Genomic DNA, 24856 nt, shown 5'->3' with positions numbered 1-24856 from the left:
ATTTGAAAAAATCTTTCAGAGCGGCGAGACTTCAGCACATCTTCCAGAACTACTTTGCAGAGCTGATGAGAAAGTGGACCCATATCGTCCAGAACAAGCTGAACTCTCATGCTGAAAAGCTTGTCATTATGGAGAAGATACAATCTGACTCAACGATAGACGATTCTAGTCTCAGTGCTAGGGAGATAATGCGGGCAGTTAAGAATGTGAATATTGTCGATTTGTTGAAAGATTGTGACTTTACTTTGTAAATCTTGTTGATCTTGTACCCGAAGTAAAATTAATTTTCAAATAATTTATCATTGCTGATAGCTTAACAAATCCTCAAATGTATCACTCATCAAAACCTTAGATTTCCAAGTGCTGGCTGGATATCAACGCTCCTATATGCAGTCAGAACGGGCCCATATTCCAGAGTCTAGTGTCGATGCTGTGTACCCATATTCACAGTTTTACTTCTCAACTGGTCAGCCTGGTGGTGGAGATGAGATACCACGCTACTTACGACACTCAGTTTGATATCCAGGATGAGGTTTGATTTTTGTTTATTGATTCTTCAATGATTCCTTAATACCGATTTTTGATTGCTTTATGGATTTCGGAGTTTCATTTTTCGGTAACGCCACTTTTGTCCAACGGCACTATTTCCTTGTGTTTGAAGTGATATCTCAAATTTGGTACGTATAAATTCGCCCAAATTTTCACAGATTATCTGTCTTATAACTCCCTTCTCAACTTATATGGTATTGTCCCGCAGATGCTGATTGCGTTTAACAACATGCACCTGTTAAAACAGCTGAACATGGGACTAAAAGAAGAGCTCAAGATGAAACTGTGGACTTGCAGCTACGAGGTATTATAGTATAATGATATAATATTATAATAGTACTGTATAATTTATACAGTACTGAGATGATTTGTGATCTTCTAAAATTAAAAACTTTTAGTGCCTAGCTTTTAGTTTCTCGCGAGCCCGCTTTCGTGCTGTCTAGACAGGTGTTTTTGTCAAAGTGCTTTTGATTGTTTAAATTTGATGACTGTTTAGTGTTTACTATGATTGACTATCGCAGTCGCGTTTGACATTCATAGCGGCCTTTGTTAATAGCGGCCGAATATTATGTAATGCATTCATTGAGTTGGATTTAAATTAGGACAATAGGAAAAGCTATTAGTATTATAGTAATTACTGTGATAGTTACAGAACTAGTTACAGAACTATTATTTTTTATGATCTGCAACCACTTTGATCTTAACATCGGGCCTCACCACCACCAGAAGCTCCAGGAGATTATACAAGCAAACGATAACGCTCTCAAAGAGGAGGAAATAGCAATCGCCGCCGGACTGGCAGACAAAGTTAGTTTTGTAGTCAGTTTCACATATTATTCATATATTCACATATTATTCACATATGATTCACGTGTACGTCGGGTTTTGTCTCTTGAGGCGAAATTAGCCCAGAAACGTTGATCGGAGTAGTGATCGTTGCGCCATGATTGTCAGGTCTAACTCTTGAGGTGTGAGTTAGGTCTTGGACCGGAAATTCCATCAATAATGTCATTATCATCCGAATGAGCATAAGATCACTCTATTTATTAATTGCCAAAATTTTGTTGCAAAATTTCAAAGCCATGAATTTTTCCTGGATTGCGTTTGAATGGGTGGGGATGATCCTTACAAATATCATTGTGCTGGTATGAGTTCTATGTGATTGATCAAATTTTTTGTCTAAAATCTTGTCACCTATTTCGTTTAAAGAATATGTTTTACCCAAGCCTGGTTACTGAACCGGTTTTATTTCCCATTTATACTGAAGTATAATTTCAGATGGAGCCCTCCATAGAAAAATACGTATTCGAGTTGAGGAAAGCGAATCCTGATGTCTCTGCGAGCCAAGTCAGTTCCCTAATTTAAGTTTCCTGGCACCGTCTTTCATATTCAATATAATATGTTTTACCTTTACGAATGATACCCGTAAATATTTGTTTCAAACAGCAAGGTGCAGCTCAGCGCGCAGGTCTGTTTTAAACCTACAAGTTTTACATAGCAATTATATAAATAACTTTAGAACTATACGATTCGTGCAATTTATCGCGGGCACGAGTTTAAATAGTTTCGCAATTTTTGTCGAAAAATGACTTGTCCACCTGATCTCATCAGTTGTAGACCAAGCAAACTGTACTGGTACAGCATACGGCTCAAATGCGAATATTTTCAGGATTATAATATCATATGAATATTTACATCAATGAAGTATTCAGTGGTTGGAATTGGAGAATGTTTTAATGGCGCCAAATTAATTTAGAGCTCACTATTTCACAACAATTTCAAGCTTGTTGAAACTGGAATTAAGAAATCTTTGAAATTGACAGAAATTAAATTACTGAATGAGCTAATTTATGTTCTGGAATGTGAATCTAATATTAGAATATTCCCCACGTACAAGTGGAAGTGGTACCGTCCATGACAAAGAAAACCGCGCGTTACAACCATGTGATACTTAAAGATCTCATCGCTTGAGACAGGCTCGCCCTAGTACGCAGTAATTTCCCCATCTACAATCTATATTTGATCTCGTGACTCCATGTATACGTGCGCTCACATCATCGTCCATTTATTGGAAATAAAAACCAATGTTAGTGATGGAGATTGCCGCACGCTAACGAGCTAATTTACCGGTGGTGACTATTCGCTTGATTACTGTTAGAGACTTAATTTGCTTTCCGTTTGTTATCCTGTAACAGTTCGCTTGCTTCTTCGGGATCATTTTGCGTCTAAAAATATGTTATTAGAAGGCAGTTTATTGGTTGCTGATGCAATGTGAAGCTGCTGATTATCAATAAGAACTAGGAAGCTTCATGGTTATTGTTTTCTGGTACCGTTATATTTCATGAATATTCATCTATTAATCGATTACGATCATTTATAACGAATATTTTGAATTATACTAGTTTGTCAGCTAGAGTTGTCGAACCGTTTTTATTTTGGCTTTGCCCCTCCGTACCCAAAAATTATTTTCTTCCGGTCTTAGTTTCAAGACTTCCGTCATCCCTCTTTCAAATAATGATAGAACTCTATAGAAATTTGACTGATGTCTTCTCCTCGTGCCTTTACCTCTTCGGTTATTACCGATAGCTTGCCCCTTTGTTTTGAATCTGCTGATGGCATAGCAAGCTTATTTTTAAGCTGTTCCAAATTTCAGATAGTAAGTTCCTTATTCCCAGATACATTTAGTTCATAGAACTTTTCCGATTTTCTGGAAATCGCTGGAAAAATCGGATTCAATGTTATCAAGCTAGATGTGTCTTGAAATTTAATGTTTCGAGACTTCAGACTAGGGATGAATTAATTACGAAACTTTAAGGCAGCCAAAGAAAAGCTAGAAGAGCTTTAGAAAAATAAATAGAATGAACACTTAACGAGCGTCTTGTTTTTACTTACCATACCTACTTACCTTGAATCAATTGCCCAATGCAGCCTTAATGCAAATTTTGGGAGCCAATTGCCTAAGGATCTTGGAAAACCTGTGACGCCGTCACAGGTTTTCCAAGATCCTTAGGCCACTGGCTCCCAAAATTTTCAGTGTGACGGACTAAAATTAGGAAGCATAATATGTGACCGAAGTTTCGCGGATAATCACCTCGTCATCCGTACGATCTCAGATCTTCAATGTGGATTTCCTCAGAATGAGTGTAGTTGGACTGTAGCTGTTCGACTAAATTTTGTAAAAAGTTCGTAGAGTTCGGCACCTTTTAGATGTTTGTTGGCTGCGTTTTTCCCAGCTATGGATTAAGCTGCCTATAATGAACTCCCACTTGCTTTGGCCCTTATATAATAAAAAATGTTCAGAGTTTAGGATTAACGGATGTCATATATATAATGGGCATAAGTTATGGGTATATGTTTGTTTGGTTTCGAAGACAACAGGTTTTAGTTCCTTAGTCGACTGCAATTTCAAAATCAAGTTTCCATAAAATTTCAGGCTGACCATCCTTTCAATAAGTCATTATTCACTCCTAGTCTTATACTTATAGTCTTATGAAAGTATGAAGTCGGTGTTTAAAAATAGTGAGTTACGCTGTTCCCATTGTCTAAAAATGAGTTTTCCTTTCACATTATCCGTATCTTTTCCGTTTACCTTTGTCATGGTCTGCTGACTAACTTTAGAAATAGCCGATTTCTACAAGCACTCTCATTTTCTTTTTATCCCTGATTGAAACACTACAGAAGCTCCATCTCCATTATCTGATTGCACGGCGTTATTAAAGCCCATACAATTCATTTCAATCTCAAACTGCCTAGCTACAAGCACAATTCACTTCGATCTCAAAGCGCAACAATTTGAGGATTAGCTCGGCTCTGTTACTTAGTTACTACCGGGGTATTGTATCAGGGGACACCCAGACAGCAGTGCCACGGGGGATGACACCATTATGTGCGGGAGGTATGAGCTGTGACGTGTAGGGGTATGACAATGAGCACCTGCAATGCTACGTCTGGTTCCCGCTATAATAATCATTCCCCGGTAATATGACTAGGACCGGGGAGGTTGCAGGAGGGGAGAGAGAGGCAGAGAGAGAGGCAGGAGGGGTCAGGAGGGGTCACCTGGAGGGGTACTGATTTCTAATCTAGCCCAGTCCGGGCACCTGGGTACTGGGGCACATTATGTTTTTATTGTTACCGTTAAATTGTGTAACTGTTTGTTGTTGTCGATGTGACGTAGGTAATCATAGCATGGTATTATGATAGGATTTCCCTGTTCCCAATCTTCGGGTTTCTTTGATCTACGCCATTTTGTTGCTTGCCTGATTGCCAAATTCTGAGGAATTGCTGTTCTCAAATCATACACCCGTTGTCATGTGCCCGTTGTCATGTGCTGGTTTGGGCATGTTTCCCCAATATTAATATTATATTTGGTGTGAAATCTTTTTTATGATCAAGCCATCAGCAGTTATCATATGTACATGAGCTATAAATCATATACTACATTTGTATAGTTCGTTCTAATCTAACTATTCAATTAGTCGATCCTGTAAATTTGTCCAATTAAAACTTTTCAACTCTGTCTTTAATTTTCCACGCATCATTATTTTGTCAATGGCTTGCATCACAATGATTTACAGGAGTCAATGTGCATTATTTGACGTCATTGTTTATTTGCTCGTTGCTCTACCTCACGATCAAGTTTTCTCTAGAAGTTTAAATCCAGTCGTTTAGTTAAACTTTCACTCCGCATTTATTCGGTGATAATAAAGCTAGATAGCTCGGGATAGCTCCTCAACTTCCTGTCTGCCTGATTACTGATAAGATGCCTACTTATGCCTAGCGCGTGCTATCTTGAACGGGCAAATTGACCAATTATCTTTGCGTCCCAATTACAACCTTGATAGGCCACCACCCAACTTGTTACTTTCATATTTAAAGATCAATTCACGGATGTTTCTATGAGATCATGAGAATGACAGTTATCGCTGAGTTTTATTTGGAACTGGGTGAAATAACAGATTGTAAAGATTGACTTCAGTATTTGTTTATAGTTCGCCGTATTTACAATCCCGGTATTACAGCAGGAAACACGGCCAAATTGCCTATTCATATTTACTTTGTAACAAGTTCCATGGCTCGCTCACGACTTGCATAAATACACAAGACACTTGTTTTCACAAGACACGATTACTCATTTGACTCGCATTAATCCCTAGTTTTATATATCTCTCGCCGTTCTTGTCTGTCGATCTGTGTCATAATATCTGATTGGAACACTGCCCAAAGTTACGTAATCATATTATGCAGTTATGTAATTGAGAATTTGTTAACCAGCATGAGATTTTGAGATTCAAGCAAAAAATCAACGCCTGAAAAAGCAGTTTTTAACCATTTCTAACGAATTGGCTTTTCAGATATGGGAATCCTTTAAGGTATAATATTTGCGTGTGAATCGTGAATTAAACTAGCACCTGATTATTTTAAAGAATGGTCCTCGATTGATTTGAAGTCATGCTCGAGAAGAGTTCCGATCGAAGTTTGATAATATTTTCGTTTTTATAGTCTGAGATAAAAAGAAGTTTGTCATGTTCTGACACTATGTATAAGATGTTCATCATATAAGGTTCTCAATTGCTATTGCCACATGGTTGCATTGGACATTTTTCTTGAAAAAGCTACTTTACTAGTCATAATTTACACAATCACCAAGTGAAACACATCGCTGACTCTACAGCAACTGGGGATATTTTTTGTGTGTTGTAATTTTTATTCAAGATAAAGAAGAAAAATTCAGATAATTGTCCTATAGATGCCAACTAACAGTTTTAAACTATTTTCACAACTACGATTAAATACATTCATTGAGGACGTTACAGAAGGAATTAATTTAATGTAGTTGGAGGACTGGAGGAGTCCTAACTCTCCTCACGTCCGAAAATTGTGGTTCTCTTGTATCAAATAAAGAACCAGAAGACAATGTGCATTTTCTTTGCAATTACCCATTTCTCTTCACGCTACGAAGCACTAGCTTTGGATTTCCAGTTGTTACTATTAATGACTGGGGATATTAATAGCTTATTTCCTTGAATATTATATTGATTGCTCGGTCATTGATTGTCGTTTGAGATTTCCTTCTTTTAATTTCTTCATTATTCATTCTACATGACAGTATAATAACACTACATAGATCGAAATAAGAGCTCTTTCAACTTTAATTATATCCTGTTTCAAAGAGGTCGAATCATGCGACTAATTAATAACTTAGTAAGAAACAAAAGAGTTCCTTCAACCTGCGCTATTTAATTAATCAATTTAGTCGTTAGTTAAAAGTTAGGCACATGGCACCACAGAGAGTTTCTCTCTCCTACGAGGAATACTACTGGAAGACTGAACCGGTACAATTCTTCCTCTTTCAGCTCAGGTACACTGGGTACTGGGTACTGGGTACTGGGTACTGGGTACTGGGTACTGGGTACTGGGTAACTGAATGACGCTTGGGAATACCAAGCCTATTTGCTCCTATTTTGTTTTGAGCTAAACTGTGCCGTGATCTTTTGTTGCAGTGATATTTTGTTGCAGTGATATTTTGTTGCTTTGAGCTAAACTGTGCCGTGATATTTCATGATGGGGATGGTGAGATAGATTTGTGGAGTTGATTTGGGAATACCTCTCCGAAAGCATTTTCTTTCCGCGCTGGCTATTTGCTCATGTTTTGTTTCTACGCCGATCTTCATTTCAGGGCTGAGATCTCGCTAGTAGAGTACCACAGTAAATCGTGGCGTGATTAAATAGTGCCGTGATATTTTGATGCCGTGATTAAACAGTGCCGTGATATTTTGATACAGTGACTAAATAGTGCCGCGATATTTTGATACAGTGACTAAACAGTGCCGTGCTATTTTGATACAGTGACTAAATAGTGCCGCGATATTTTGATACAGTGATTAAACAGAGCCGTGATATTTTGATACAGTGATTAAACAGTGCCGTGATATTTTGATGCCGTGACTAAATAGTGCCGTGATATTTTGATGCCGTGACTAAACAGTGCCGTGATATTTTGATGCCGTGATTAAACAGTGCCGTGATATTTTGATACAGTGATTAAACAGTGCCGTGATATTTTGATACAGTGACTAAAATAGTGTCGTGATATTTTGATACAGTGACTAAATAGTGCCGTGATATTTTGATACAGTGACTAAATAGTGCCGTGATATTTTGATGCCGTGATTAAACAGTGCCGTGATATTTTGATACAGTGATTAAACAGTGCCGTGATATTTTGATGCCGTGACTAAACAGTGCCGTGATATTTTGTTGCAGTGACTAAACAGTGCCGTGATATTTTGTTGCAGTGACTAAACAGTGCCTTGATATTTTGTTGCAGTGACTAAACCGTGCCGTGATATTTTGTTGCAGTGATTAAACATTGCCTTGATATTTTGTTGCAGTGACTAAACAGTGCTGTGATATTTCATGATGGCCTAAGATAGATTTGTGGAGTGACCTAGCTGTGCCGTGATATTTTGATGGTGAGATATATTTGATATACGAGGCATTGTCACGCCGCCCACTGCCACGTTATTATCAATGTTACGGCCCTGTCGTCATAATATGAGACCCATCTCATACGCTATTACTAAGCACGTGCCACTTATAATAGCACAAGAAAGGAGAGAACCTTGACTCGTATAAGCCATCATATTTTGTCGTATTATACGGCTTAAATATGCCTTATTTTTACGGCGAAGGCTAGTGACATAAAAGCCAACGAATATTTTCAACGCTTTTGTTCATTTAGTTATTCTAAATATAATGGTGTCAGTTTAGCAAATTATTGTGAACTGACAATCGACATATAAGACGACTAGACCAGGCGCTTTTAAGATGATAAATGTGCATTGTGTAATCCTGACTCCTGATTCCTGTAACGTTTTGATATGGTACAACAAACAGCTCTGAGTTGGTTGCGGTTGCGGAAGTTTCTCATTTTGGTCTCTTTGAAGTCTAGTTAATAAGTACCGGTCACTCTAAATTGCCGTTTTTGGTGAGATTTAGCAGCCAGTGGCAGAGTTTTTCCATCCTGTTCCCAGGTTACCACGTCCGTGTCCACTAGCTGGTTACTAGCTGGTTACTTCTTTACAGAGCACTATATAGTTTTACTTCAACCTGTCAGGAAAATTAAATCGAACCTATTCCTGAACAGCTGGATTATTAGTCAATCGTCGGGTCATTGGCTAGGCTGAACAGCCTGTATCCAGAAACATGTGGTACTGGTAACAGGAAGTCGTGATGCAGCCCAATTTGCCACAGACCAGCTTAATTTCTGTCTATCAACCGCAAATGAGGCTGTATTTCGATACAAATACATTACTTTTTATTTTAATGGTTCCTAAATCGTCTCCATGCTACGGTTAAGCCTCTCCACTCTCTGTCGCTGTGATTTTTCCGACTTTTATCAATCATATTAAAAATGTCAATTATATGCGGAATCACTGTAGTTAGTGATTATAAGTGATCAATTGCTTCACAATTGTACGCTTCAAGGATATTGTCCAGGCAAGTGGTTTATTTCTGTTGCTTGGAGATTAGACAATTTGTAACCACTATCTGACACACTTTCTACCATTTTACCGATATAAGTATAATCTAAATTTAGAAGGTCGGTCGGAAGTTAGGTCTCCTTCATACTACAGGCAGGTGACGTTGCTAATTGGTTCCACGAGCACGCAGATTCTACACTCATTTCTAGTCTGAACCCTTTCTAGACCTGCTAATAATTTACTGACAGTTATATCATCTTTCTTCGTCTGGGATCTCAATTACGGTTCTAATTTTAAGCATCGCTTGCATTTTGATTTTGAATAACCGGCTGATTTGCCACATTTCGTCTAATTTTTGCTAAAGATTTATTGAATATTGACGTCAATATTTATGCATTTTATTGAAGCTCCTCATGCTTTTGCTGCAAACAATTGGAAATCTTTATACCATCTCCCGTCTCTGCTGATTTCCGTACTTTTTCTTTCAGACATGGGACGTGCTCAACTGTGATATGGCAAATGTTTGACGATATTTTTGATGCCGTAAAGGGTAAATTCGACGAGATATCGACATCAGTCGACGATCGAATAAAGGAAGCCCGAGACAACAGGTCCCGAAATGGAACAGATTCAGATCAGAAATCAGGATTGTTTGGTAGCTTTATCGAGCTTGTCGACGAAGCAAATGACACAATCAGTAAACTGCTGACTGAAGACAAAGTAGCTGGTCCGCTCCAGATCGGTGCACCGCCGACAGGTTCTCTTAAACCCAGATCATCCATTACTAGAGACTCTAACGGGGCTGGAAGCAGTCGGTCTAACCTGGAGTCAGACGATGATATGTACGGTTACAATCTTACTGATGACGAGAGCGAGGATGAGGAAGGGGATGATAGCGTTGGAGATATGCCTAAAATCAGGTCTCATCTCAAAGGATCAGATCCAAATTCTCCATCCGTCGATAAGAAATTAAATCTATCAGATCTAGGCGGGGAACCGCTGCCAAGATATGGACTGCCCTCGGTCTATCTGAAACCAAGTGAAGTCTGTCAACGTCGGGTTACGACCACCAGACGGATAACAGAAGCCGACCTGGACGAGAATTCTCCGTTGTATCGACACAGAGACCAAATTCTGGGTGCGGAGACTCAGAAAAAAGTAGCAACGGCGGATTCTAAATCTGGCGTAAGTTAACACTTTGTATTAGTTTTTATTGTTAAAAATTATCGATATCTATATGGCTATAAGTTACTCAGAACGTGCTGATGATAAGAATGAACATCCAATTGCATTATACCGGAATTTCAGAAGCACAGCCATTCAAAGAAAAATGGCCTGCACGTGAAATCGACAATTCCTACCGTGAACGTAAAACCGGTAATTCCTACTGTCCAATTAGAAGGAGACACTTTCCACAACGATGGTCCTCCTCGTTGGTCCTCCTCCCGAACTAAGTACAATTTAGCTCGGGAAGTCATCATGTCACCACGGGCCGTTCGTAAATCCCCCAAATCCAGTAACAGTCACAATGTAGGCAACAATCTTGTGCATGGTGTTGGTTCTCTTCATCCTCTGATAGTGTGATAGTTTTACTGATTTCATCTTGGCGTTTTAATCTTGTGAATTTGCATGTGGTCTTAGAAACTTGACATAGATCTGTATCTTTATCTATATTGCAACTGGATGCTTTTTCTATCACATCCTAACTGCAATTGAAAACTCCACATTCCATCAACTAACTTGCTCACCCCAACCTAATGGTACACACTATGAGTGTCAGCGAGAATAGTGTTGGCATGCCTGTATCACCCACCATGCCGTGCGTTAACCTGGCATTAATGAATTGCATGGTTGACAGAGTGCTTTTGTAAGTTCCTGCTAATAAAACCCCCAATCTGCAGGACAAAAGCAAGCGTCTGTTTAGATAGAACTATCACTAAACCACAATTTTCGTAAAATCGGTAAGGGTAAAAAAACTGCTAACTTACCTTTTACAGCACCTCTGTTTTAAAGCACCTCTTTGCTGAAAAGAAGCACTCTTAAACTATGTGAAAAGGCCTTTAAAACAGGGTGGCTCTTAATTAACTCCTTAATTAACTTCTCAGATCATCAAAAATATTTACACAGCATAAATACAACATCTATTTGCTCCTTTCACTAAATTTTGGGCCACCCTGTATTGCAGAATTGTGTTCTCGTCTGAACACCACCATAGCACTTGGCACTTGGCCAGTATGTGACATTTAAGTCTAGTAGATCATATTTTAGCAGATCATATTTTTAGCAGATCATATTTTTAGCAGTAGATTATATTTTTAGCAGAGCAAAGTTAACAAAATAACTTCACCAGATGGTATACTTACTTATCAATATATCCCCAGGTGGTGTTGAACTGTTTCTCCAGGTGGCTCACCTGTCTCGTGGACCACATCGAGGACCACTTCGTCGAAGCTCGTCGCCTCTACAATGACCGGCGGAAGAGGTAGCAGTGGCGAACATTAGGTCAATATATTTCTGGGGTTCTTCTAGAGTTGAGCTGAGTTTTAAAGCTACCTGCTGTCACGTGATCTGATTCAAAACGCGGAATGGTTAAACAACAGAAACCTTCAGCTCAACTTGATGATGATCATAAAGTTTGATGTTATCAGCTGGATAAATTACCAAGTAGATAAATGATAGGTGAAATAAACGTCGTTTGTGTACTGTTTAGGTTCATGACTCATTGATCAACAAATATTGAACCTCGGATATAAATATAATTTGTGTTGAACCAGATCGAGTGCAGCTCGAATTTGCATGAAACTAATATTAATTGATGTATTAATTATTTGAGGGATCTTTTTGAAAGTAATGTAAATAAATAATTCAGGTTTGACTTTGAATGGTTTTGGTCATTTAAACTTTTTTCTGATGTTTAATATCAAGTTGTTAATATCAGATGATTCCGTGTTATATTTAATTCGAAATTAGACTTTCGTGTAAACGGAATTTAATAGGTCTTTTGAGAAGATATTCTGACCAATATTTTCTTAAAGAAAATACAAAGTAAGATATCGTAAATGCGTATTAATTCTTAATTTTGATTATTATTTTTTGAAAGTAAGACAACTACAAGTATAAACGTTTTCCTAGTAATATGTATTCATGGGTACCAATTTTTAAGTAATTTAGAATTAGTTGCTAAAGAGATTCGTGAGATTTTCCTAATCATAAAAGCTTATGGATAATTGATTTCATCAACGTAGGTTAGGTGAAAAATGATATGACTGTTCTTTTGATACTCATCAACAATTTAACAATGACTTTCACTACGTTTAAACTTTTCAAAGGCGGAATTTAGCTAAATTACGATTTAACTTCGCCTGCTCAGAATATCTAGTCATCTTAAATGACTGTTAAATTCGGAATCAAATTTCCAAGCAAATAAATGGCTGATCGTCGGTCCTCTACGTTCGTCCACAAATATTCGGAAAAGTTACGAATGATTTCCGAAAGAAAATAGGAAGAAAGATATCATACATGAATATTGTATAGATTACTGCACAATTATTGAATCTGCTCTCTTTAGAAGTAAGGTAATGTTTTCCTAGGTTCATTTATTTTGTACCAATTTCTCTTTGGGTAATTTAAAATTACTTATTACATATTATTACAGAGATTCATGAAATTTGTACTAAATTCATTATGCTAATCAAGAAATCTTACGAATAATCGATTACTTCACTAAGAAATTACATCTCTTTTTTCGATACTCATCACTCATCAACAATTTAATAATCTCTTTCGTTTGAACTTTTCAAAAGCGGTAATTACACACTGACCTAAACCTGATTTATCTTGGTCCACGTCGTACGACCCAGATTAGTAAATCTCACTATCTGCTTGGTGACCACGTGATCAGGTTGTTTACGTTTGTTGGATGAGTGCAGTGTGGCATGTCAAAGCGGTATAATAAGTTATGTCTCGCTCCTAGAACAGCATTTAACTAACCAGTACCGTTTATCCTGCATATTGCCATGGAAACAAAGTGTCTACAGAATATGCAGGTTAACAGGTTAGCACATTAGTTCAGGAACAGCTATTGTTCGTGATTTGACCGTTGACGGGAGCTTGCAAATCCATTTTCAGAAGATAAACAGATATTCAAATTTAAAATTACTGCAATTATTGCAATGTCAAAACCCGATTCGGACGCGGCAACGGGTAGCCAATCCTGGTACGCAGAAGGGTGGTAATTGTGGCATGGGAGGAATCACGTGATCTGATTCCCTATCATTAAGTAGTGATTATATGCACTCATCATTACTACATGGATTTAAACACTTCTTCGTATTTCCTCCTATCGCGCACTTTGACATAAAGTTACTCCTGTAAATACATTCAGTTTACCTTGCCCCGGAAAGTGGCCTGGCAATGGAAGTGAGAGAGCCGGATCTCACCAGTGATTCGGACGAGTCCGACTCCTCTGTTGAAGCAGACAATCTACCGTCTCTCGTCACATTGGACAACCTCCCAGTTACAGTGCGCCTGTCACCAGACCGCGAGGGAAGGAAGTCATCTCTCCGAGGGGTGGGCTGGCTATTAAACGTTGCCACTTCATTGGTGGGAGGGGGTGTTGAGGAGCACCCAGAAGAGGGCGGGACGGACAGTGTTGAGAACAGTTCCCACTCCCTAACTATCAGACCTGGCGAGAGTGCTGACGATCTCCGCAGTTCCAGTTCTACCAACTTGTTGGAGGTGGACCATGAGTTCCATGATGAGTTCCATGATGCTGTCACCGCTCCTGACCAGTTCTCTGACAGTGCCGCCTCGCACGACAGTCAGTACATGTTTGATAATCAGCAGCATACCGAGGTTGTTAAAGCGGAACGAAGAAGCAGTTCTAGTATTGATCCTGATCACGGTGATGCAGACAAGATAGGCTCTACGGACTCTGTTTTTCTTCCGGATGCTGAGAAAGACCATACTCGAAAACATCATTCAAAACGCAGGGTAGGGAAATCACATACTGAAACACTTCTTTTCAAGGAAGGTGTTAGGACAGAAGATGATACTTACAGACACAGCTTACGAAACAAGAGACATGATCGCTCATTGAGAAGAGACCATTCTAACAAACTTAACGAAGATGCAGAAAAGATAAGGAGAAAAGTTCGTCGACATGATTCTGACAAAAAATCAAGCACCAAGGAATCTGAAGGAAAAACAAAGAAACATCGGGAAAAGACCAGTACAAGGGACCGTAGCATGACAGTTCGAAAGAAGAGAGTGGACTCTGAAAGAGGGAGTGATAACTCACTTTGTAAAGACGATTCGGTACGGAAAGGCCACCACCCTTCACTCAAAACTCCAGATCGACCTTCTTCTGTCGGAAAACTGGCTAAGGATAATACACTGTCTAAACACCAGAGACAATACTTGACCACCGAAGAGCTGGCTAGATCTTCGAGCAGTCTTCTGTCTGTTGTCAAACAGGAAGGTGTTTATGATGGAAAGGAAAAGCTCACCCCGCGTCGACCAAGCGAAAGAAAAACCAGGAAAAGAATAGAAAAAGGTAGCTCTTCCGATCGTCCTTCCGATCATCCTTACAATAATTATGACTCTACTTCGGAGAAGCACTTACGACGAGAGAGGAAACAGCTGAAACACCCAAAGCTAACAAAATTCAGTGACATGGGGAGGTCAAAACACGGTTCCAATCATGGTTCCAAGTCGAGAACTAGGCCTTCTTCTAGTGCCCTTGTTTTGCGATCAGAGTCTCGGAGAGATTCCATAGGCGTGAGTACTCTTTCTAAGTTAAGGGATAATTGGGGTGTGTTTAAAACCATGTTAGATTGTTAAATATTGCCAGCCTTTTTCATCCCTTCCATTTCCATCAACTTCATGGATCTTTGATCCATAAGCTGCTGTGTTAATCATTACTTCCCGCCTGGTTTTACATTAGTCGTGACACATCAGCCGATGGAAGGAGAAAACCCAGTGATTATATTTCAAATTGTACTCAAATGCCGAACACGTTTTAATTGTAGCCTGTAATTAAAACTAGTAACTGTTAACCTTAAACATGACAATAATATGGCTGGTCGTACTTGCCACCCGAATAATCAGACTTTCCTGGTAGCCGCGTATTATTGAGAGAGAGAGAGAGAGAGAGAGAGAGAGAGAGAGAGAGAGAGAGAGAGAGAGAGAGAGAGAGAGAGAGAGAGAGAGAGAGAGAGAGAGAGAGAGAGAGAGAGAGAGAGAGAGAGAGAGAGAGAGAGAGAGAGAGAGAGAGAGAGAGAGAGAGAGAGAGAGAGAGAGAGAGAGAGAGAGAGAGAGAGAGAGAGAGAGAGAGAGAGAGAGAGAGAGAGAGAGAGAGAGAGAGAGAGAGAGAGAGAGAGAGAGAGAGAGAGAGAGAGAGAGAGAGAGAGAGAGAGAGAGAGAGAGAGAGAGAGAGAGAGAGAGAGAGAGAGAGAGAGAGAGAGAGAGAGAGAGAGAGAGAGAGAGAGAGAGAGAGAGAGAGAGAGAGAGAGAGAGAGAGAGAGAGAGAGAGAGAGAGAGAGAGAGAGAGAGAGAGAGAGAGAGAGAGAGAGAGAGAGAGAGAGAGAGAGAGAGAGAGAGAGAGAGAGAGAGAGAGAGAGAGAGAGAGAGAGAGAGAGAGAGAGAGAGAGAGAGAGAGAGAGAGAGAGAGAGAGAGAGAGAGATATCATCGTCTCTTATTAAGACATTCACCTGTACTGTTAGAGTAATCATAATCTGTTAGAGTAATCATAATCTCATCCAAATGTCATTTAATTTAGAATAACTGTACCTGCTATACTGCTGTATTGCTTTGCCATTAGCAATTTGGGAGACTAAATCAATTCAGTCGGCCGGTTCGGCGTTGCCAACTAATCGAGATTTTTCGTCTAGTTTATAACAATTTTCCTACAGCATACGGCGACGTTTTCCAACGATTATTTTTTAATTGGCAGATGCTTCATTTTAGTTGGACAGCAAATGCCTTTTTCCTAAAGAGAACTAATTATAAAATGAATGAATTTGAAATTAGCCATAATCAGGATTTCAATTATCTGAATGTGGCACTGTCCAGCAACTGATCACAGCTTACCCTGGACCATAGTGACCATAGTAACCAAAGTGACCTGCAGGATTTCAATTTTTCAAAATCGACGCCCTCAAACCGACCGGTGCGATGGAGTTGATGGTGTCTCAGTCTGCAGTACTGGTACATAGTCATAAATTGATGTCATGAATGTAAGTATCCACAGACGCACAGTTAATATTCTTATACGGAGCACTGGATGTGGCACTCTAATGAGAGCTCCTAATTAATTAATTAATTAATGAGCTCCTAGGATGTTGTAAATATTAAATTCCAAATTGTAGGGCGCTGGCCCGCGCTGGCGTGAAATTTACCGTCGCAGCTAAATTTACCAGCCGCGTTGGCGTTCAGCCTGTCGTTCCTAGTAAGGGGAAAATTGGTCGATTTAAGGGTTCCGTTGGATTTGAATGTTCACAAGGATTTCTCAACGGAATATGGTAGTTAGGACCCCTACGAACATAATTAGACTTGTTGCCAATTTTGTATCTCAACAGAAACACCACTTTTACCACCTTTGTACCACCTTTCTGGTTTGCCAAATATCTTTAGTTGTGAACGTCGTAGAAGGCTGCAAATTAACCTAGAATGTTTATCTTATCAAGGAGTAAAACTTTTGTATGAAAAATTTTGACATTTGACAATCAGCTAATTGGATAATTACCAATTAGTTAATCACCAAAAAAAGTGAAAATTTTTTATTGGCTCAAAATGATTGAAATCGTTTGAAACACGGAGAAATGTAGTTTTTAGAAAAACTTCAAAAATTGTTCACTTAAAAATTTTTTTCGAGACTTGGAAAAAAGTTTGAAAATTTTAAAATATTTTTTTCCGCCAAAAGTGATCGAATTGCATGAAACGTGGATAAAAATGCTTTGCAGAAAAACTTCGAAGATTTTTAGATTGGGGAATACTAAAATCATCAATATTTGAAGTTGGAGTTCAGTAAATCTCGACATATTTGATATTTTAGTAATTAGGAATAGCTTAGCGGAAAGGGCTGAACCTGAAAAAGGTTATCCACACAATATTAGAGTTTCATAACTAATTACAATACAGCTTTATCAAATTCCACATAAAGAAACAGCATAAAAGGACCATTTAAGATCGAACCGATTTTACCTGCTGTACTATCATTTTATTGATTTCAATGATCAAAACCTTGCCAATCTATACCGGGTATCTGAAAGTACCGGACCTCTTATTTACCTTTATAATTAGACCCAGTTATGCAAGAAATGCGATTTCTCACAGGGATTTCTTTTAACTGTGCACTTTTTGTCACTCTCGCAAGAGGCCCGGTATTATAGGGGAGTATAGGAAGAGAGTGTAAATATACCTTTCATCATCCACTGTGGCTTTTTTGTATTGTGAATGCGCATGCCGCTTCGTTTGCTATGCCAGATACCTCAAATAACCCCCCTATATCATTGCCAGGGTCGGGATAGAGCTGGAGATAGCATCGAGAGGTTGCTAGAAATAGCTAGATTTAGAATAAACTGGTGGTAGCAGGGTGGTGCTAGCATGGATGTAGCAGAACGTAGCTACACGGGGTTTCATTGGAGTTGGTTATTTTAATGGCCAAAGAGTGCCGGAACTAAAGTTACTTAAGATTGCAGTTGAGGGGCAGTGTAAACCACGGTGTAGTCAGGGACACAGAGCTACAGTGCAGGAGTACTGCAAAAGAACAGTGCAAGTGATACAGTCTGCAACAGTAAAACGCCGACGAAGCTAGACTTAAAGTGAACTGATGGAAGCTGGGTGGTGCTAAAATGGAGGTAGCAGAACGTACTACATGATGAAAACAGGAAAACTAAGGCTGGTTGAGACCTAAAAAGATGTGAATCTGTCCTGATAGATCCAGTGAAGAGCGAGTTGCGAAGAGTTTGATCACTAACCTAAAGCTCTAAAGAAGAAGAGGGCTAAAGAGACTCACTTTGATCAATAAATCCGGTACGGCAAGGTCTGTAGCCTTGATAAGAAGATACCATGAAGTAATTCATGCGGTAAAGTCGATTTATATAAAGGGTTTCGTTGGATCTAAAAAGGGTGGGTCAGTCTCTCTGTTTTCATCAGATTCTGATGAAAGGCTGTTAAGCTCAGGACGGTGATCTTAATAGGTCGGATAGCTGTACCTGGTTGCTTTCAACCCACCCTTGTCGCTTGAAAATAAGTTCTCACTCCACCTCTTCCAAAAATGCAGTTACCAGAGCAGGACACTCTTCTTCCTCCTCTTCTTTCAACCCAAACACAATCAGGTTCCAGCTCCTCTCCTCCTCTGCAGTCACAATCTTATCTCCTTCTTCGGCGTTTTACTGTTGCAGACTGTATCACTTGCACTGTTCTTTTGCAGTACTCCTGCACTGTAGCTCTGTGTCCCTGACTACACCGTGGTTTACACTGCCCCTCAACTGCAATCTTAAGTAACTTTAGTTCCGGCACTCTTTGGCCATTAAAATAACCAACTCCAATGAAACCTCGTGTAGCTACGTTCTGCTACATCCATGCTAGCACCACCCAGCTACCACCAGTTTACTCTAAATCTAGCTATTTCTAGCAACCTCTCGATGCTATCTTCAGCTCTATCCCGACCCTGGCAATGAGATAGGGGGGTTATTTGAGGTATCTGGCATAGCAAACGAAGCGGCATGCGCATTCACAATACAAAAAAGCCACAGTGGATGATGAAAGGTATATTTACACTCTCTTCCTATACCCCCCTATAATACCGGGCCTCTTGCGAGAGTGACAAAAAGTGCACAGTTAAAAGAAATCCCTGTGAGAAATCGCATTTCTTGCATAACTGGGTCTAATTATAGAGGTAAATAAGAGGTCCGGTACATTCAGATACCCGGTATAGATTGGCAAGATTGACGGTACAGAGGTTTTGATCATTGAAATCAATAAAATGATAGTACAGCAGGTAAAATCGGTTCGATCTTAAATGGTCCTTTTATGCTGTTTCTTTATGTGGAATTTGATAAAGCTGTATTGTAATTAGTTATGAAACTCTAATATTGTGTGGATAACCTTTTTCAGGTTCAGCCCTTTCCGCTAAGCTATTCCTAATTACTAAAATATCAAATATGTCGAGATTTACTGAACTCCAACTTCAAATATTGATGATTTTAGTATTCCCCAATCTAAAAATCTTCGAAGTTTTTCTGCAAAGCATTTTTATCCACGTTTCATGCAATTCGATCACTTTTGGCGGAAAAAAATATTTTAAAATTTTCAAACTTTTTTCCAAGTCTCGAAAAAAATTTTTAAGTGAACAATTTTTGAAGTTTTTCTAAAAACTACATTTCTCCGTGTTTCAAACGATTTCAATCATTTTGAGCCAATAAAAAATTTTCACTTTTTTTGGTGATTAACTAATTGGTAATTATCCAATTAGCTGATTGTCAAATGTCAAAATTTTTCATACAAAAGTTTTACTCCTTGATAAGATAAACATTCTAGGTTAATTTGCAGCCTTCTACGACGTTCACAACTAAAGATATTTGGCAAACCAGAAAGGTGGTACAAAGGTGGTAAAAAGTGGTAAAAGTGGTGTTTCTGTTGAGATACAAAATTGGCAACAAGTCTAATTATGTTCGTAGGGGTCCTAACTACCATATTCCGTTGAGAAATCCTTGTGAACATTCAAATCCAACGGAATGCCACTTTTCCCCTTACTATCCGCTGAATCTCTATTCGGCATATGTTTATGAACATAATAGCTTAGGGTGCCCAGGTTAGCCGGGTGACGTGTGGCAGTGGCGCTGATCACTTTGTCTGTACTCGTGTAATCGGTGATATAGTAAGACCTGAGCCATCCTTTACAAGTTACAACACTTACTTCCGTGTATCTTTTATAGGAATAATATTAAGGTAATATTAGGTGTAATTTGGAAACATATTTGATTAAAATGTTTCAGGTTTTGGGTATGCTAATGGATTACCTGGACAGCAATATTATACTGATAAGCAGGATGCAGGATAAAGGAACTTTGGGCAAGTACGTTAAACACTGCTAAATTTCTATGTTCACGAGAACTACTTGAGTATTTTCTTCGTTATCTTTAATTAACCGTTTGTGATATATGGTTTGTGGTATATATGGTTGGTGGTTGTCTGAAATTACATATCCTATCTACAATCAAGCCGACACAGGATCTACAAACTGTTTGTTTCAGCATTGTTGTGAACATTTGGGGAAAGATCTGCATGAAGTTGAAAGACGTTGTGGAAACCAAGCCTGAACTAGAGGAGGAGCATTATGAGAGGGTCGGCGAATCACTCAAGGTTTTGTACATGTTTCTTATATGAGACATATAAGAAATATTTTATTTAATAATTGAATTATGTAGTAAATTAATTGATGGGTGACACGACTGATTTATTTGTACTTTATAATAATCCCAATAATAAAATTAATCGAAGAAACTTGGTTAGATACCATCGTGAATAAACCACAAAAGGGACTTCAGTTATATTTTATACATGTGATCGTTTTTGACCATTTCAAACCTTTTTTGTCCACCTGCAGAACGCCAATCAGTAGCTTACCCACTCAGGCTAGCTATACATCACATCTCCGCAAGCAATCCACGCCAATCAGTAGTCTAGACACTCAGCTTAACTTTCACCTCATTTTCAGTTTCTGAAGCATCACTTCCAGAGCAATCTAGGAGAGAATGGTGTCCCAGAGGAGAAGTTGATTGCTGAGCCCGCTTTCACTCAGGTAATAATAACACCACAGCAATTCTAATCTCAGAATTACAGTCATCACGCTCTGGTATCACAGTGTGTTGTCATTCTCTGCTCATTGCCAAATCAGATGAGATGTGATTATTTGCTTTCTTTTTGCTTTTAGTCTCGTATCACGTAATTTTTCGCTTTTGTTTCCTTATTTTATGGAGATTTTTTAATGTATCTGAGCATTAACACCACTCATCATTTTGTTGCGGCTGTTAAGTTAATAATAGATTATTTAAGTCGGGGAAGTTGTAGAGATTATTAACTCCTTGATCATAGCTCTTTCAGTTTAATTAAATACTGATCGTGTGAAGATTCACTGGATCCCAGAACATATTGAGGGTCTTATACCACCAGGAATCATAGACAGCAAGATTATACTAATAAACGCTAATAGTATTAATAAAACTACATTTAATTTAATGGCTGTCCAGTGTCCAATAAGAATTATCTAATCTAGGATTGCGAGGCTTAGCAATCAGTAGTTAAGGGTATATTGTGTATAGCGAATCAGGCAGGGCCAATAAGCTAACAGGACACTACCACCTATAACCAATAAGAGGGTGCTGCGTGCTATATAGAGTATATAGAGTACTATATATAGAGAGAAGGTATATCAATACCGGCCCGAGAACAAAGGTCCGTCCTGGCATCACGTGACTTGTATCGACCTGGTCGGTTAATTGCGCTGCCACTCCCAGTCACTTCATCTCGTTGGCTCCTGCGTAAGGTTGTTGCTCGTGTGTCAATACCCAATATTATGTACTGCTATCAGCCCAATCAGTCGGCTACCACGCCTCAAATCAAGGTTTGACACGATAATTTGGTAATGAGTCAGGGGATATTGTAGTAGGTTGTAAGATGATCACTGTATTATACTACTAGATCACTGTATTTAGACAGGATAATTACGTTAATTAGCTATATTTAGGTGGTGCAAATTTAGGATCGTATTAATATTATCCTAGTGATAGAAAGTCTTGTTTGTTGATAATTATGCATGAGATCTAATCATGATAGGCAGCATATTGAAAGATATACTGAACTTTATAATATCAGTGCTGTGTGCAGCGCTGCATACTATTGTTGGCTATTGTTAAGCTATAGGGATGGAGGGTGATACAGATAATAGGGGTCTCCTCTCTCTGGACCAAATTGCTGCTGGGGTGACACCGGAAGTTGAAACTCCTGCTATTCATTTGGTAAACCTACATGGGCGGTCATGAGCGTGGAATTGTTACCACAAAACATGATTTTGAATTGTGTGACTATTGCATGAGCCATCAACAGTCCCACAAAGCTTACAATAACGTTTTTACCATAACAAAATAATTAGCATCAAGTAAAAAATGGGTGCGTAACTAGAATAGATTAAATCCCGTGAACATTCCAAAACGTTAAAAATGAAATAGACATGGCAGTGTCTCAGAAAATATAATTTATTAGATTTTACGGACCTTTATGTCTGTCTTTTATTTGAGTGCTTTAGCTGACCAGATAAGGTAGTCCTTATAATATCTTTTCATTCAGGTCCTCGATACGATAGACTTACAGAAGATGGACACGACAGAACTCATCATTAGACACTACAAAGAACAGAGTGAAGAGAGGGTCAGTCAGTCAGTCAGTCAGTCAGTCAGTCAGTCAGTCAGTCAGTCAGTCAGTCAGTCAGTCAGTCAGTCAGTCAGTCAGTCAGTCAGTCAGTCAGTCAGTCAGTCAGTCAGTCAGTCAGTCAGCCAGGCAGGCAGGCAGGCAGGCAGTCAGTCAGTCAGTCAGTCAGTCAGTCAGTCAGTCAGTCAGCCAATCATTTTTATAGTCTCGTAGGGGGGAACGCAACGACCATTAATGTCTTTTTATTTTGCCAATACTGACATTTATTGTCTGACATTAATTGTCATTAATGGTCATTAATGGTCATTAATGGTCATTAATGGTCATTAATGGTCATTAATTGTCATTAATAGTCGTTGCGTTCCCCCGTCTCGTACCATGCTGACACAACTCTGATGAAATTGTTCAGCAAAGTTTGTATTGTCTGATTAAAGATTTGTCCAGGGTGAGCGGAGCACAGGAGCAGGTGTTATCGACCTCAAACTGTCTCTCAAAGAAAGGAGAGACGGGAAAGCGATACTGTTTGCCAAGCTACTAGGAGCTCGGGAGCTGATTGCTCTGGACACCAACGGAAAGAGTGATCCGTTCATTCAACTCCAAGTTGTACCTCACCATTTGTTCCCTGACTGCGAGCTGAAGCAGTCTACTGTTAAGAAAAGCACACTGGAACCTATCTATAACGAGATGTTTGAATTGTGAGTTAAATTGTATGCTAGGGTAACTTCATACTGTATACTGTATAGCTTATTTATTCAAATAGCAGATCTCAAGTAGTCAAATATGGGAAAATATGACTATACAATAGGCATTACATAATTTGCTACATCCTATTGACGTTTTGTTAATTTATAAATGATTAGTCTGCGTGACCTAAAAGTAACCTTCCTCAGCATCATACCACAAGATCAAATCTGCAATGGAGTTCTGGTTCTCACCGTGTTTGACTACGATTTTATCTCTGCTAATGACTTCGAAGGTGAAGCAATGGTCAGACTTACTGACCTGCCCAGGAACTCAGAGCAGCACGTCAAATGGACCATGGCCCTTCATCGACCTAAACAAGACTCCATATACAAGGTACGATGATACTGCTTGGAGCTGTGCTACTTGGAGCTTTATAACAAAAAACGTGTAGTTACTTGAAAACTGAACCAAGTATTTGCTTGCCGAACCGGACTTATTAATATGTACACGTTATTATTAAACGCGATAAAATTTGTCTAGACAGTAGGTGATGCTTGGCACAGTGCCAAGTTTGGCACAATGCCAAGTTTGGCACAGTTATACTAATTTTTAAATAAGCTACACCTCTCTTGGGACTGAGTCATTGCGTGCGTGTCTTTCCTTTACGTTCCATACTTAGCGTAATACTAAGTGTTTACATTTCATACGCTCACTAATTTGTCTGGAATAGTTTTACTTTGCCTCAAAGGTAATTAAAGTAAGGTAATAAGCCAATAAGATGCGAGCAAACATGACTCTTTCTTGGCAGAGAGCCTCGTTTAACTCTCTTCATTCCAGATTCTAGCCGGGCGAGTGAATGACAAGATCGCAACTAAGTTTGTTGAGATCAGAAAGAAAGCGATGGAAGCGGAGGAGTTTAAGTTGGCGGACAGTGGAGCATCCTCGACCACTGGGAGCAAAGTCAGTCTTGTGCAAAAACACGGATCCGAGTCCTGAACGACATCAAGATAATTTATTTCGACTTGAAACGACAAAGTTCCTGAGCTAGTGAGATATTGATTCTGTTGGTAGAAGACACTGTTGAATGGGAGTTGAGTGTGATTAACCACTAGTTTAGTAGTCCGCAGCGTTTTTGGCGTCTCAAAAGTCAAAACCACCGAGTTGGACTTGAATCTCAATCATCTTCACGTGAAAGGTGTGAATTGTGCCACATGTCAGTAAGGTTAAGTGTCTATCATCTGTGCTGCTAAGATTTAGAAGCTGTGGTCCAAAAAATCTCTTGCACTTCCAAGAAAAATTGGTTGAAATTTTATATAGAGTTAGTGATTAATAATGAGTGATTGTTATTTCGTATTTTCTCAACCGGCGTCATTTAATGTTATTTGTATTTGTTTACATGAATTATAAATTGTCATATAAACGCTCAATTTTGCCCAGAACATGTCATAAATATGGACTGGATTTAAACTTAACAAAGAACGGTTATTTCTCCATTAAAATCAAACCATGTAAATAGCGTACTATTTAACTATTAATATTATTTATTTGTTTCGTGTTTATTTGTTATTCATTGACTTGTTATTTTGCCAATTTTGTTTTGATTGCAATTGTAAAAGCTCTTTCAAACTTATGCGAAAAAGAGATTTGTTTGCTTTATTATATTTATGTTATTGTAAATTTCAATTGATTATTTAAAGATGTGGTCGAA

At 38.9% G+C, this 24856-nt stretch overlaps 2 protein-coding genes across 4 annotated transcripts in view; both read left to right on the top strand.

Moving 5' to 3' along the window:
- Positions 1–24856, top strand: part of LOC134826333 (BAI1-associated protein 3-like) — a 58830-nt gene extending 33974 nt beyond the window's left edge. For 2 of the 3 annotated variants that reach the window (XM_063838669.1, XM_063838668.1), the window contains 12 exons: positions 20–206; positions 353–532; positions 758–853; positions 1276–1356; positions 1828–1896; positions 20034–20113; positions 20292–20400; positions 20756–20839; positions 22384–22464; positions 22909–23159; positions 23355–23541; positions 23986–24856. In XM_063838669.1, coding sequence (XP_063694739.1) covers positions 20–206; positions 353–532; positions 758–853; positions 1276–1356; positions 1828–1896; positions 20034–20113; positions 20292–20400; positions 20756–20839; positions 22384–22464; positions 22909–23159; positions 23355–23541; positions 23986–24144 — 1564 coding nt within the window. In that variant the 3' untranslated portion in view covers positions 24145–24856. The remainder of the gene's footprint in view (positions 1–19; positions 207–352; positions 533–757; positions 854–1275; positions 1357–1827; positions 1897–20033; positions 20114–20291; positions 20401–20755; positions 20840–22383; positions 22465–22908; positions 23160–23354; positions 23542–23985) is intronic. The other variant, XM_063838667.1, reaches the window with a different exon arrangement.
- Positions 9460–11058, top strand: LOC134811466 (uncharacterized). Its single transcript, XM_063818303.1, has 2 exons — positions 9460–10217; positions 10934–11058. The coding sequence occupies exons 1-2, from the start codon at positions 9552–9554 to the stop codon at positions 10958–10960; spliced, it is 693 nt and encodes a 230-aa protein (XP_063674373.1). The 5' UTR covers positions 9460–9551; the 3' UTR covers positions 10961–11058.

This window comes from Bolinopsis microptera, chromosome 2 (genome assembly GCF_026151205.1).
Source record: "Bolinopsis microptera isolate Bmic1 chromosome 2, MBARI_Bmic_1.0, whole genome shotgun sequence".
Classification (NCBI taxonomy): Eukaryota; Metazoa; Ctenophora; class Tentaculata; order Lobata; family Bolinopsidae; genus Bolinopsis; species Bolinopsis microptera.
This window is presented reverse-complemented; position numbering and strand designations above follow the sequence as displayed.

What these genes read in the sequence shown, in the direction of transcription:
- LOC134811466 (XM_063818303.1), top strand. Translation starts at nt 9,552, where the DNA reads ATGTTTGACGATATTTTTGATGCCGTAAAGGGTAAATTCGACGAGATA. An exon ending in CGGCGGATTCTAAATCTGGC is followed by an intron (nt 10,218 to 10,933) that starts GTAAGTTAACAC and finishes CCCAATCTGCAG; the next exon opens with GACAAAAGCAAGCGTCTGTT.